The sequence below is a fragment of the Camellia sinensis genome, chromosome 2 (genome assembly GCF_055761805.1).
Source record: "Camellia sinensis isolate YWXY chromosome 2, ASM5576180v1, whole genome shotgun sequence".
Taxonomy (NCBI): Eukaryota; Viridiplantae; Streptophyta; class Magnoliopsida; order Ericales; family Theaceae; genus Camellia; species Camellia sinensis.
The window spans coordinates 114519662-114532381 of NC_138962.1; the positions used below are offsets into that span (position 1 = coordinate 114519662).

General features: G+C 35.4%; 1 protein-coding gene across 1 annotated transcript in view; it reads right to left on the reverse strand.

Annotated features, from left to right (window-relative positions):
* Nucleotides 1-975: 975 nt before the first annotated feature.
* TPR10 (ankyrin repeat family protein) overlaps nucleotides 976-12720 on the reverse strand; it is a 28879-nt gene continuing 17134 nt past the window's right edge. The window contains exons 7-13 of the mRNA XM_028247293.2: nucleotides 10332-10457; nucleotides 7763-7915; nucleotides 5738-5800; nucleotides 4711-4812; nucleotides 2634-2804; nucleotides 2451-2530; nucleotides 976-1226 (exon numbers count right to left, since the gene is read on the reverse strand). Coding sequence (XP_028103094.2) covers nucleotides 1172-1226; nucleotides 2451-2530; nucleotides 2634-2804; nucleotides 4711-4812; nucleotides 5738-5800; nucleotides 7763-7915; nucleotides 10332-10457 — 750 coding nt within the window. The 3' untranslated portion in view covers nucleotides 976-1171. The remainder of the gene's footprint in view (nucleotides 1227-2450; nucleotides 2531-2633; nucleotides 2805-4710; nucleotides 4813-5737; nucleotides 5801-7762; nucleotides 7916-10331; nucleotides 10458-12720) is intronic.

Consider the following 12720-nt stretch of genomic DNA (forward strand, 5'->3'; position numbering starts at 1 on the left):
CCTGGCCCAGCTCATCGGCTTGCTTAAAGCTCACTCAAGGCCTAACCCGAGACCCAGTGTATTTTTTACTGAAAAATAATAACACTTTGGTAGAAAAAATTTTTAAAAAATCAAAAAAAATAGTCCGGCCCGCACAAGCCCGACCCAAGCTCATGACTAGACTCAGGCCCACTGACCTAGCCAAGGCCCAAACATCCTTGGGCATGGGCTTAATTTTTTGACCCGTGATCCAACCCAACCCGAATTTTAATAGGAGCCCGCGAGACTCGACATGGGCCGAGCTAGGCCAAGGTGGGCCCGACCCAACTCGGCCCAGCCAGGCCAGATTTACAACCCTATTTCCGAATAAATATAATTTGCTTAGTACTGAATTTCTAAATCAATTCCATAAACCAAATAATGAAAAATGATAAAAATATCAAATAAAAATCTCATTTATTGTCCATTGTTGATTTTAATATGAAATAGAATGAAAGAACAACTGATTCAAACAAATAAGATCAGGCACGAAAATGCAAAGTAAAAAGTGTAAGAAGAGAGAATAAATATTGAGCCTGATAATGAATAGTGCCAAAAACACTTTGATTTACACTTTTTTTCAATGTCAAGTATTTTTTAATCATTTTAAATGACTTAATAATAATAATAATAATAATAATAATAATAATAATCATAATCATAATAAATTGCATCAAATAGAGCCACACTCGAAGACTACCCACCGCCCTCTCTCTCACACACACACACACACCCACCCACCCACCCACACATTTCAGGACAAATTTTGTAAACAATTGAGATGAAATTTTTTAGTCAACCAAAAAAATGAAAGGTACATTCTCGGGGGAAAAACAAAAATCCATTAGTGTGAGCATATATCAGTGAACTATCTGGGAGACGGGAAATTTACTGATTTTTTTTCCCTTGAAATCATTGCTTGATTGGTTATGGAATCTTTAAGATAAGGCACACCACTTGAGTATAGCAACAAAAAAATAAAGCAATAAAATCAACCATTATAATTAGAGAAGCCGTGCACAAGCGAACAAGTTTTTACAGGAGTTCAAAATAAGTAAATAAAAAAGACAAATCTCAAGAGAACAAAATTTCAGTGTCATCAAGCATTGTTTCAGTCCCACATCTCTCTCCATTGATATACAAGCAAACACCTCTATGATTTTTGCTGGTCTGTACCATGAAACTTCCTCCCAGCTTCAACAGCTTCCCTGCACACAAAGGCCAATTAGAAAAAATTTAACGAGTTCTACCCTTGGACAAAGGACAAGATCTTTATACTAATCGCAATGTTTCTATACCCAAAAATGTAGGTTTACTAGTTGCTTTTGTTAAGCTTTCCGTTTATATACACGATCAAAACCGCATTGCAAATGCATTTCAGTGCATATGCCAAGATAATGATGTCAAAAGTCTTTTCGCATTTAGATATTATTGATAAGTTGATTCACATTGACATCAACACCCAGAAATAACAAGATGTTACCCAAATTAGGTTTGCCTCGTTTTGGTGTAAGCATGAAAGATTCTAACAATATTCTTCAAAGGTCAGAAATATCAAATGATGCACAACATTCCAATGAATTAATGAAACATGGATTCAGTATTTTCAGAAGAATTCCACAAGCAGTAAACAGTGTGAATTCTCTAGAAAAATTTACAATAGCAATGAATTTGTCCGACTTTGCACTGCCGTTGTTCTTGCTAGCAAAAACAACACTTGTTCTGGTTTTTGAAGACCTGAGGTTTACTCAAAAGATGGTACTGATAACATAATAATGCTATGTTCATTTAAGTGGAAAACATTTTCTACATTTTCTGGGGTTTGATACAGGTGCAAACTAAAGTTCAACGGAAAACATTTTCTGTAGTCAATGGAATACAAGCTTATTTGCATGTAAAAATGTTTTCCACTATTAAGAGGGGGAAAATGTTTTCTTAGTGGAAAATGTTTTCTGGATTAAAGTCCTGCCAGTGCCATGCCACTACCACCACTGCCACCATCTCACTCTCTCACACCCTTACACATCAATCAATCAAATTTTTTCTCACCCATCTATTCAACTGAAAAAAAACAAGACATCACTAATATAATAACCATTAGTACATTAGTTTCAAGGACGCAACCAAATATAGGAAATGCTTTTTCTTGAAAAAAATTTCCATAATAGAGCTGAAACAAACAGAGCGCAAGGGAAAATGTATACCAGGTTACTTTTCTGTGCCAGATTTCTCTACCCAGTTACTGTCATTGTTATACATTTTTTTTTCAATTAATTTGCAGATTTTAAATGATTTGTATGGTCAGACTCACATGTAATGACCTGGGTTTACAAGACCACCTCACAGAAAAAGGAAAAAGACCTGAAAGCAAAAAAAAACCACGAGTGCGCAAGCAATAACAGCAGTTGAAACCAGAGAATTTTCCCACTAACCTGAAAGCATCTACAAGAGCCTTATTTTCAGGGTCAAGCGTCACGCCCTCATAAAAAGAATTGGCTGCCTCATCAAACTTCTATAAATATGAAGCATGAGAAAAAAACATCAGATAAAACAATAAAGATTTATTACTAAAATTTTAATTTGAAGGAAAAGCATTTAAAAGAACAAGAGCATGCCTGTAATAAACGTAAAGCTGCACCTTCCCGGTAGCAAGCCTTCGGCCAATCCGGTCTTAGTGCTCTGCAGGCCTTTGCATCATTCAAGGCATGCTCAGCTTGTCCTAAACAAATCCAACAAAGACTTCTATTGGAAAGCAAAGTAGCATCAGTGGGATCAAAATCAATTGCCTGTAAATCCATCAGCATAAAACAACTTAGTCTGACTCGATATAGCTTCAAAAGTACAAGTAACATATTTATTATTGGCACTAAATTCTGAAAACATCGTTAGGGAAGTATAAACATAAGACTCATCAAATATTGGGGCACAGAGAACAAATTGATGTAAACTTAATTTCTACAATTTTTTAAACCCTCAACTTCTATTCAGGTAATTTCCTCATGTAACAATTTTATCACATTTCCACTACTATTTTATCTATTTCAAGAATATTTCATCATTTGAGCTACTTCCAAACATCACCATTTTTTTAGAACCAACTAGCAGAACCTACCTAGCCGACTCAGATAAGAAAATTAGATTTCTCCTATATTACATCTCAGCACTCAACTGAATTTTACTGTAGCAGTTCTTGGTGCTAAAAGCTCTCTAAACATTTCCAGTGCATGTGGGATGGGAGGACAACACATGCCCCAGAGTAGTCTCCTCTCCCCCCCCCCCAAAAAAAACACACACACACACACAAGACCTCCACATTCAGGCTTGTGCAAGTTAATCAAAGCAGGAATTGAATCATTCTAATCAAAACTATGGCATAAATTGCCATCACCTGCATATGAAACCTACGATCTAAAATGTTAGATTCAGTACAGGACCGTGGGTGGCAATTGGAAAGTGCAAAGATGAAAACATAAAATCAATAGAGGATATAAACAACCTAGATGATATCAATATATCACAAAATATAGATATCGTTTGGGGAGAAATCCAGATTCAGAAATTAAAATCATAATAAAATATATCAATAAATCAAAATATCAATGTCTAGAAAATACACACATAACAACATATCAATCTCCGAAGAATATGGATATATCAATTGATATTATAAACTTCCCAACCTGAAAGAATATTCTCATTTATTTGTTTCACATAATAAGTGTGGATGACGGGCATCCGGGATGGCTGGGACGAGGTGATATGGGAGCTCACTCCCTCCTTGAGATTGACCATACCATTCCTTCATAGAGGCAAATCTCCCACTCTCTCTACTAAGACTGCATCGGCTATCTCCCTATCCATCCTTGGTGTTTTATGACATTTACTGCCTACCACTATTTCCAGAAGGTCCCCACTTACTAGCAGGAAACTCCAACTTAGGTGATGTTTTTTAATGAGAAATGCCTTTTTGCACTCCCAAGAAACTCGCTCCCGTCGATGAAAAAGCTCACTCCCAAAGGTATCCTAAAGGAATGGTAGCACCACCATCCACCCAGACGCGGCCATCATAAATGGTTCGTGCGACGGCAGCGATAGCAAGTTCTGGATAATCCATTCAATCTTCTTTTCTTTCTCTTTTTTATCTTTTTCTGAATTTTCCATGGAACTCCCTCTTGAAACATTTCCAGAAACTCGAGTCTCATTTCCTCTTTTTCCGGTAGCATTTCTAGATAGAAACACTTAAACATACAAATATCAAAGAAACAAAAGAAAAATGACTTAAACTTATTAAAGTACTTTCTACATACATAATATTTATTCATACTTGACAAAGACAAATTGTAATTGACATCAGTCTCAAGTATTTATTCATAATTTAACACATTTTACAACTACGTAGAAAAATAATTGTTAGAATATATTTATATAGTTAATATATGAAATATATACAGGCTTCAATAGGTGCTCCCGAATGCTCTCGCTTCCCCGCACCCACACCCATTCCCACTCCCGTCCCCACTTCGTGCAACTAAGGTCCCACAATCTATTAAACACCTGGATTCTCCATACACACAATTAAGGATAGAAATTGTCTCTTATAATCACAAGCCCTGCAAGCTAGCTATGGAACTTGCAAGATGATGATAATCACACACAGCAGAGCAGAGCAGAGCAAATGAAAATAATTGGCACCTGTGTGTAAGAATCAACGGCTGTCAAATAGTCCTTTTGTTTGAAGGCATCATTTCCTCTCAATTTTGCTTCTGCAGCTTTCTTCTTTGCCTCAGGAGTCACCTGAGAAGAGATTCAACATTTTTCAGTGTCAAACACCTACAATACAAGTTTTTCAATATAGCACCAATGTTCCAGATAACTAAGGATGACAATTTGCAGCCATGACATAGTTGCACGAACTGAGAGCAGGAGCGAGGGCCCTAAAGAAAGGTTTAAGGTTGAGTGAGGGCAGGAACAAGGACCCTATGGGAGTTTCCTGCTACTAAGGCCAAGATAGTAAATTTTTTTTGACACAACAAAAAGAGGAAACAGAAAGATAACGATCCTTTTACAGGTGGAGGGACTATTACAAAAAATGAATGAACGATTCTTCCACTCATGAGTATAAAGCAATAGCTTAAATCAATCTAAACATCAAGGCCAATTTAGCTAACAGCTACATTAGTTCTTGCTATGATTATTTTGAATTTTTTTTTTTTTTTTTTTTTTTTTTGAAATTATTTAACAATAACAAACTTTTAGCATAAGCCTACAATCTACTTGTCAACTCAGGCTCATAAATCCTTCCCCAACTCAACAACCTAACTGAAACAAATTTATCAGTTAGTTTTAATAGCTGGCCGATACAAGAAATACTTTAAAACACAACGCCCAATAGTACACATTAATGTGTGCTTGGGAAGGGAAAGATTGGGTACATACCTAACACCTTTGGCAATATGCACAAAGGTTGTAGCATCACTCTTATCCTGTTTAGATCATTCTAAATTTCTCTAATTAATCCTCAATACATTAGTTAATGAATTTGTTACAAATGGCATTTTGACAACAGAATTTGTCACTATAGATTTGCTACTAACAATTCTGTCCAAAGACATGAATGATTGTTTATGAATGTTCAGAAGAGGTCAGCAACATTGCAACAGAAACAAAGCTGAGTATGTCAAAATCAATTTAAAAAGGTCAATAATGGTTGACACTGCACCTCAACCATATCTTGCTTTGGTGTGATAGCATCCCTCTGTAATTTAATTTCCTTTTTCTCTTCCTGCAATTTGCACACCTCAAAGTTAATACAAAAAAATAGGAAATGCTGAGAGTTAGTTTAGCCTTTATTTTTTGAGTAGAGTAAAATGGACAATGTGTAGGAATTCAAAGTAGAATCAAAATCAAATCACATTCAAAGCTCCCCTCCTATGAATGGAAAACACCCAGAAAGACATCCATGTGGCTTTTTATTTTTGCTAGTTGATTTAAAATAAACAAAAAATGGTATTCTATACTGCAATATATAAACGGATACGGGACAAAAGATACATATATATATAATTGTCCAAAAAGCAAGGTTCAAAACATTGCCTCTTGTGCCTCATTCATAGCAGGTGCTGCAATGCTATTGTATCGTGCTACAAAGTGATTAATGTTAGAATAGTTATTTCTATTCTATTGTTAATATTTACTTAAATTGAGGGTACAATGGTCATATTGCAATATTAGGGTTTGTATATATATATTTTGCTAATGTACTGATGTAGGGTTGAGCACAATATTATGAGATATATAAAAAATCCTTCCCCTTCTTCTTCCTAACCCTAAATTTCCTCATTTTACATTCTAACTATTAAAATTTAAAATATTTTGACTCCGTAAAATATCAGCAAAGATGAGCATATATAACCTGAATTGTTAATATATTGCAAAATAAAGATATAACATGTCAAGGCTTTCACTTTTTGCTTTTCAATTCAAAATAAATTAGGAAACAAAAGAGCCACTGGTGTACTAAGCATAATTCTGCTTAAAATTATGGATATATAAAAAGCAAAGCACATACACAATGTCCACCTAAAAACAAGGTTTAGAATGACAGCTAATACATATTCTTTAGCAAAGTCGGTCTCCTGACACTCAACCATTACTCATTTCTTGAGTAAACAACATGCTTTGATTTGGGTTTTTTTTAACATATATATGTAAAACAATAATTTTTTTTATTTTTATTTTCTTAGTAAATTGACTAAATATGGAAAATCAACCAAATAGTTTATAGTCACAAGTTCAACAAATATGAACTTGGGAACACATACAACTTGGAACCCAATGTCATATTTTGCTAAGGGCCTTTTTCTAGAAAATTGGATTTTTTATGTTTTAAAATCATGAATATTTTGTGTTTTAAAATGTAACAACTAATTTAATAATTCAAAGTTTGAACCTGTGTGCTCTACCAATGTCCATTGGATTTTTTATGTTTTAAAATCATGAATATTTTGTGTTTTAAAATGTAACAACTAATTTAATAATTCAAAGTTTGAACCTGTGTGCTCTACCAATGTCCACAAGATCATACATATCCTACTAGAAAACAAAATTAACTTGTATGCTCTTACCACATGATGCAAGACATTTTTCAGTTATACTGCTTTTTTATTACAATCTCATTCTCATTCCTATAAATTGAACAGTTTTTACCTAATTTTTATATAAAATCCACATATATACATATCTTTTAATCAATTTCAGTAGGATTGAAGACAGCACATTGAGAATGTGATTGAAAGTGCTGAGAAGCATATTTAAGGATGGTACTTAATAGCCGTATATTTGTAACTAGTTGGATTATTTTTCATTCAGTGTCTACATATTTTATATTTAATAGTATAGTAGAATAATGAACTTGGTCACGGCCGCACATGCAATTTGGACAATGTTGGATGAGTTAAATGGTGCGCTTTGCCAACTTTATTGCTCCATTATCACGTCTCTAAAACTTAGAAAATTTCATAAATTTGTTAAGATTTTTTAGCCTTGTAGATAGTGTGTCAATATATATCATGCCATATGTGAAGCAACACTGCCAAGTACAAGGCTTCCTCCAGACTCCCCGCATAAGTTGTTAACGGTGATTTTGTCTCTTTTCTAGAAGCATTTGTGATAGGGTGTAAGCCTCGATCCTGAATTAAATGATAAAGAACACAAAGCTATGTAAAAAGGCAGAAGATCTGAGTACCTGTTCTTTTCCAGTTTCAGATTGCATATGTTCAAGTATTCCATCAACAGTCCACTCTGGAACAGTTTGAATTTGTGAAGTTAAGGGAAACAGAATCTCAACAGCTGTCCTGTTACCTCTTGCTGCAGCAACCTGCACAGGCTTGAGCCCATCCTATAATGGAAAGAAGATGCATCATCAGAATCAAGGAGATTTTCTGCTTGAGTTTTTCATTTTATTCTCAATTAAATAAGAGAACGATACTATCTCTTTTCGACAATAAAGCATCGTATATGGTATCTAATATATATATATATATATTCAAATTCCATGTTAACATAAATTTGAAGCAGAGACAATTGTTGTATTTGTTGAGACAATAAAAGGCAATGTAAATAAAACAATATTACATGCTTTACTGAACTTTTATGCTTAAATCCATCCAGCATGTAAAAGATGTTCAAGCATCTAGAAGAAGAAAATGGGAATTTTCAAGAGAAAAAGGGAAGGAACATCAAGTACAACCACCCAAAAGAAGGAAAAAAAAACAAAGAAAAAAAGCGCCCCGGGGGGGGGGGGGATGTAATGCATACTTAGGGATTTCCTGTTTTAGGTGTCTCTACCTTTTTCTGGTTTTTAGAGTTAGATTTAGCGCGGGAGATGAAAACAGGAGAGAGGGAGAGAGAGACAGAGACAGACATACAGTAAACTGCTAATGAGAGACCCAAAAATTAGGGTTTTCTTTCATTGCATTTGTATTTGTATTATAGTCATCCAAAGTACATAATTGCCGCATAGGCATACAGTAAACGGCTAATGAGAGACCCAAAAATTAGGGTTTTCTTTCATTGCATATGTATTTGTATTATAGTCATCCAAAGTACATAATTGCTGCATAGGCTACTAGCAACTAAATAAAGTAAAAACACAACTTATAACAGTCTCCCTCGAGTTGGCAAAAAGATTTTTTGCAAACCCAACTTGCAAACAATAGGGTAAAAAAACTTACTACTAAGACCTTCAGCAAAAACTCAGCTACCTGCTTTTGCTTAGCTAACTGACCTTTTAATTTCACAAAAGGCAGACAAATTAATCCCTTATTCATCTTCTCGTTGATGAAGTGCATGCCAATCAATGTATGCTTGGTTCTATCAACCTGAACTGGATTATGAACAATACTAATGGTAGCTTTATTTTCACAATACAACTTTATGGTTCACCACAATAGACTCCGAGATCTTCTAGCAAAGTCTGAAGCGACAGAAGCTCACAAGTACCATGAGCCATGGCCCTCTACTAGAGACACTGGATCTTACCACCAATGTCTGCTTCTTGATACCCAAGTAACCAAATTTTTTCTCATGACTGTCTATCTACACACCACACACAAAAAAATTGAAAAAAGTTGAAGAAAGAGTGGGAAAGAAGATTTCATTTTGCGAGAGTGTCCTTGATGACTGTAAAATAAACTAGAGGCTAGACCAAAGAGGAATCAGGTCCACCAGTCCAACAGTTCAATTGCCTGATCATGCCACAGTTCGCGTTGAATGAAAAAACTCATGACAAGAGTTTGTTCCTCCCACATGAGCTCTTTTCTTTCTTTGTTTTTCTGGATGCGGGCCAGGAGGGGGTAAGTATATGCAGAAAATTATCTACTGCAATTTAACAACATCAATGTACTGGTACACAAGTATATATGGAACCTCAAATAATGTTTACCAATAATTTATAGGTTGCCATGTTGCTCTAGAAACAATCTCTCATTCCATACCAAGACAAATTGATCGTTTCAATTATTTAACACCCATTCTGGTCCAGGTCCTAGACACTGACAAGAACCACCTTCATATAATTGTGTGTCCGAAGATATTGGAGATTATCATACAGCTCAGCATCAGATACTTATTTGAACATTCACAGGTGAGACCCATGCAGGTTCCAATGCACCAAAAAAAAAAGAGGAAGAGGGTGTTTAGAGCATTTCAAAACTTGAGCTTTTTACTCCATTTATAAAAAAATAAATAAATAAATAAATAAATAACAGAATGAATAATGAAGGAAAGAAAACATTTGAAAGACTGAGATGGAGAAACAGAAAATAGTCCATAAGTTAGGAAACACAATAAAAACATTTTCTTTCAGGGAGTTCCAAGTATGAAAGAAATATGTCACTCTGTTTTAATAACAGGATCGTCTTTCAGTCCCACCAATGAAAGATTAACTTTACTTCACCTTCACCATATCTGATTTCTAACTCTAACCTAAGCAAATTTCTCACTTCCACTACGTTCAGGTGTCACTCTCTAATATTATGGGCAAGCCATCCAATTTAAGCTTCACAAGAAACCCAAAGCAATGATGAACAGTTAAAAGAAAAGGTACTGGCTACATAAACAGATATGGATATATACAGTAACAGTGGACATACATCAAATAAGCCAACTCGATAAACCAAATCTTTATCATAATTTAGACCAGAAATGAAGTAAGCAGAATGCCTAAAACATACTGTACTCTTCCTAAATCAAGTTTTCTAACTGCAACCGTATGAGAGAAATCTGCAAAGACAGAAAAATTCTGCAAGACTAACCTCATCAGTGACATTGGGATCAGATCCAGCTTTTAATAAACATTTTATTATTTCTGGACTTCCATTATCAGCAGCAATGTGCAAAGGAGTCGCTCCGCCTGCAGTAACATTCACTTTAGCCCCTGCCTGTACAGGAAAAGCACTATTAAGAGTCGTACAGTCCTAGCATGAAATAGCACAATTTCTAATAAAATAAAGAAATATAATTATTTCAAGACAGGCCCAAAGGTGCACAAACAGAATCACTTGTATGCTTGTTTAGGTGTACCAACCCATGCCATTGCTGGATAGTAACACCATAAAACTGAGAGATGATGAGAACCACATGAAAGGTCACTTTAGCTCAGCCAAATTTTCAGTCAACCCAAGGATAAATGTTAGTCATAGACATCAATTAAGGACATGCAACATCACATGCAACCAGTAGCACGCATGATGCTACTTCATAATCTTACACATGATTTTTCACCAGAAGGTGAGCAACCATGGGATGGGGAATGAGAATTTAAGTCTTAAAGCTCTTAATGGGGATTTTCTGGAGGATCCCAAGTTGATTAAAGAAGAGATCATTTCTTTTTACAAGCTCTTGTTAGGGTCTGAGTTCAGTCTGAAAGAAGAGGGAGGTGATTTCTCGCAGGAATAGGATTGCCTCAAGTGCAGTATATGCAAAAAAGTGCTCTTGTTAGACCAATAACAGAAGAAGAGATGGAGGATGCAATTTTTAGTATCAAAGCTGACAAGTCCCCAGCTCGTGATGAGTTTAATGCTAATTTTTTTCCAGAAGAATTGGAATGTGATGGGGGCAGATTTAAGGGTAGCCTATGAAGCACGGACACGGACATGGACATGGACACAGGGACACGCAAATTTTTAAAAAATGAGGGACACGACACGCTAAGGACACGCCCAATACATATAATTTTTTTTTATTTATTATATGTAAAATTAAAAAAATATATATTATTTTTATTTATTTATTTATTTATTTATTTTAATATCAAATATCATTCATAATTTTTTTTTTTTTTGTTTACAAATAAAAATAATTTATTCTATATGTTAAATGTTTAGCAAACAAGAATATTAAAAAAAATAAAATAAAAAATAAAGTAAAAAAGGGGAATATTTTTTGTTACCAAAAACAAAAAAGGTAAAAAGAAGAAATAACAAATAAAAGAGGGAGAGAGTCTAAGACACGGTCAAACACAAGAAGAGGAGAGAGAGAGAGAGAGAGAGAGTCTGTTCACCCAAAAAAAGAGAGAGTCGAACAAAGAAGCAAGAGGGTCGAATGCAGCGAGAGAGATGAAAGAAGACAACCAGAGAAAGAAGACGAACAGAGAGACGATGAACAAGTTCAAAGAAGACGAACAGAGAGCACCGAACAAAAGGAGAAAGAGAGAGTCAAACACATATAGATTGGAAGAACATACCTCGATCTATCCTCGATCTAGGGTTTCAACAGGTTCTTCACCCTTTCTCCTTCTCTTTCGCTTTCTCTTTCTCCCTCTCTGTCTTCAATGGTTAGGGTTTCTCTCTCTCTATCCCCAATGGGATAAGGTTTCTCTCTCTATCTCCAACGTGTCCATAACGTGTCCAAGAGTGACTGAATAGTGTCTAGCTACAAAAATTCAACAAAAAAAAAAAAAGGAAACACGTTAGGTAGAGTGTCCGACATATGTCCACAGCGTGTCCGACGCATGTCCGTGTCCAACACGTGTCCAACACCTATACGTTGCCTCTTGAGAGGTATCTGTGCTTTATAGATGGTAGCTGTGAAGCATTTTTTGCTCAGGTAGAATGTTGAGAGGCTAGAATAGTATTGCTATCACCTTGCTTCCCAAGACAAATTCCCCAAACACTATCAAGGATTTGTGTTCAAAGTTGACTTAATTTTCGCCTATGACAGTTGATTGCGGGTTTTCTATTAGTGTTTTGACAATCTCACATGTATTCTCTATTTTATTCATAGTGGAAGTTCTCTCTCCCGTGATGTAGGCAATTTGGGCCGAACTATCTAAATCTATGCGTGATTGTTTTTTCTCTTCGGTGTGTTCATGGTGTGCTTCCGTTCTCTATTTAAGGGGGTCCCACTTTTTTTGTTAGCTAAAAATTGGTTGGCAGTGCGTGATATGTAGGCTTTTGCTTAAGATTATCTTGTTAGGGTTTTGCTCTTTCTCATTTTCCTTTTGTAAAAAGATGCCTCATCCTTGCTTCCTTTTTTTTGATTTATCAATATGGAATAAATCCCAACAAATCATCGTGGCAAACACAACTGGAATGTGCTATGCCATGTCTTGCAGGATCGTGGTATAGTTAGGGATAGGCTTCTTCAGTTTCCTCAGTCAGAACGGCATATGTTTGTTAAGAAAATGTGTACTAATATTTACAC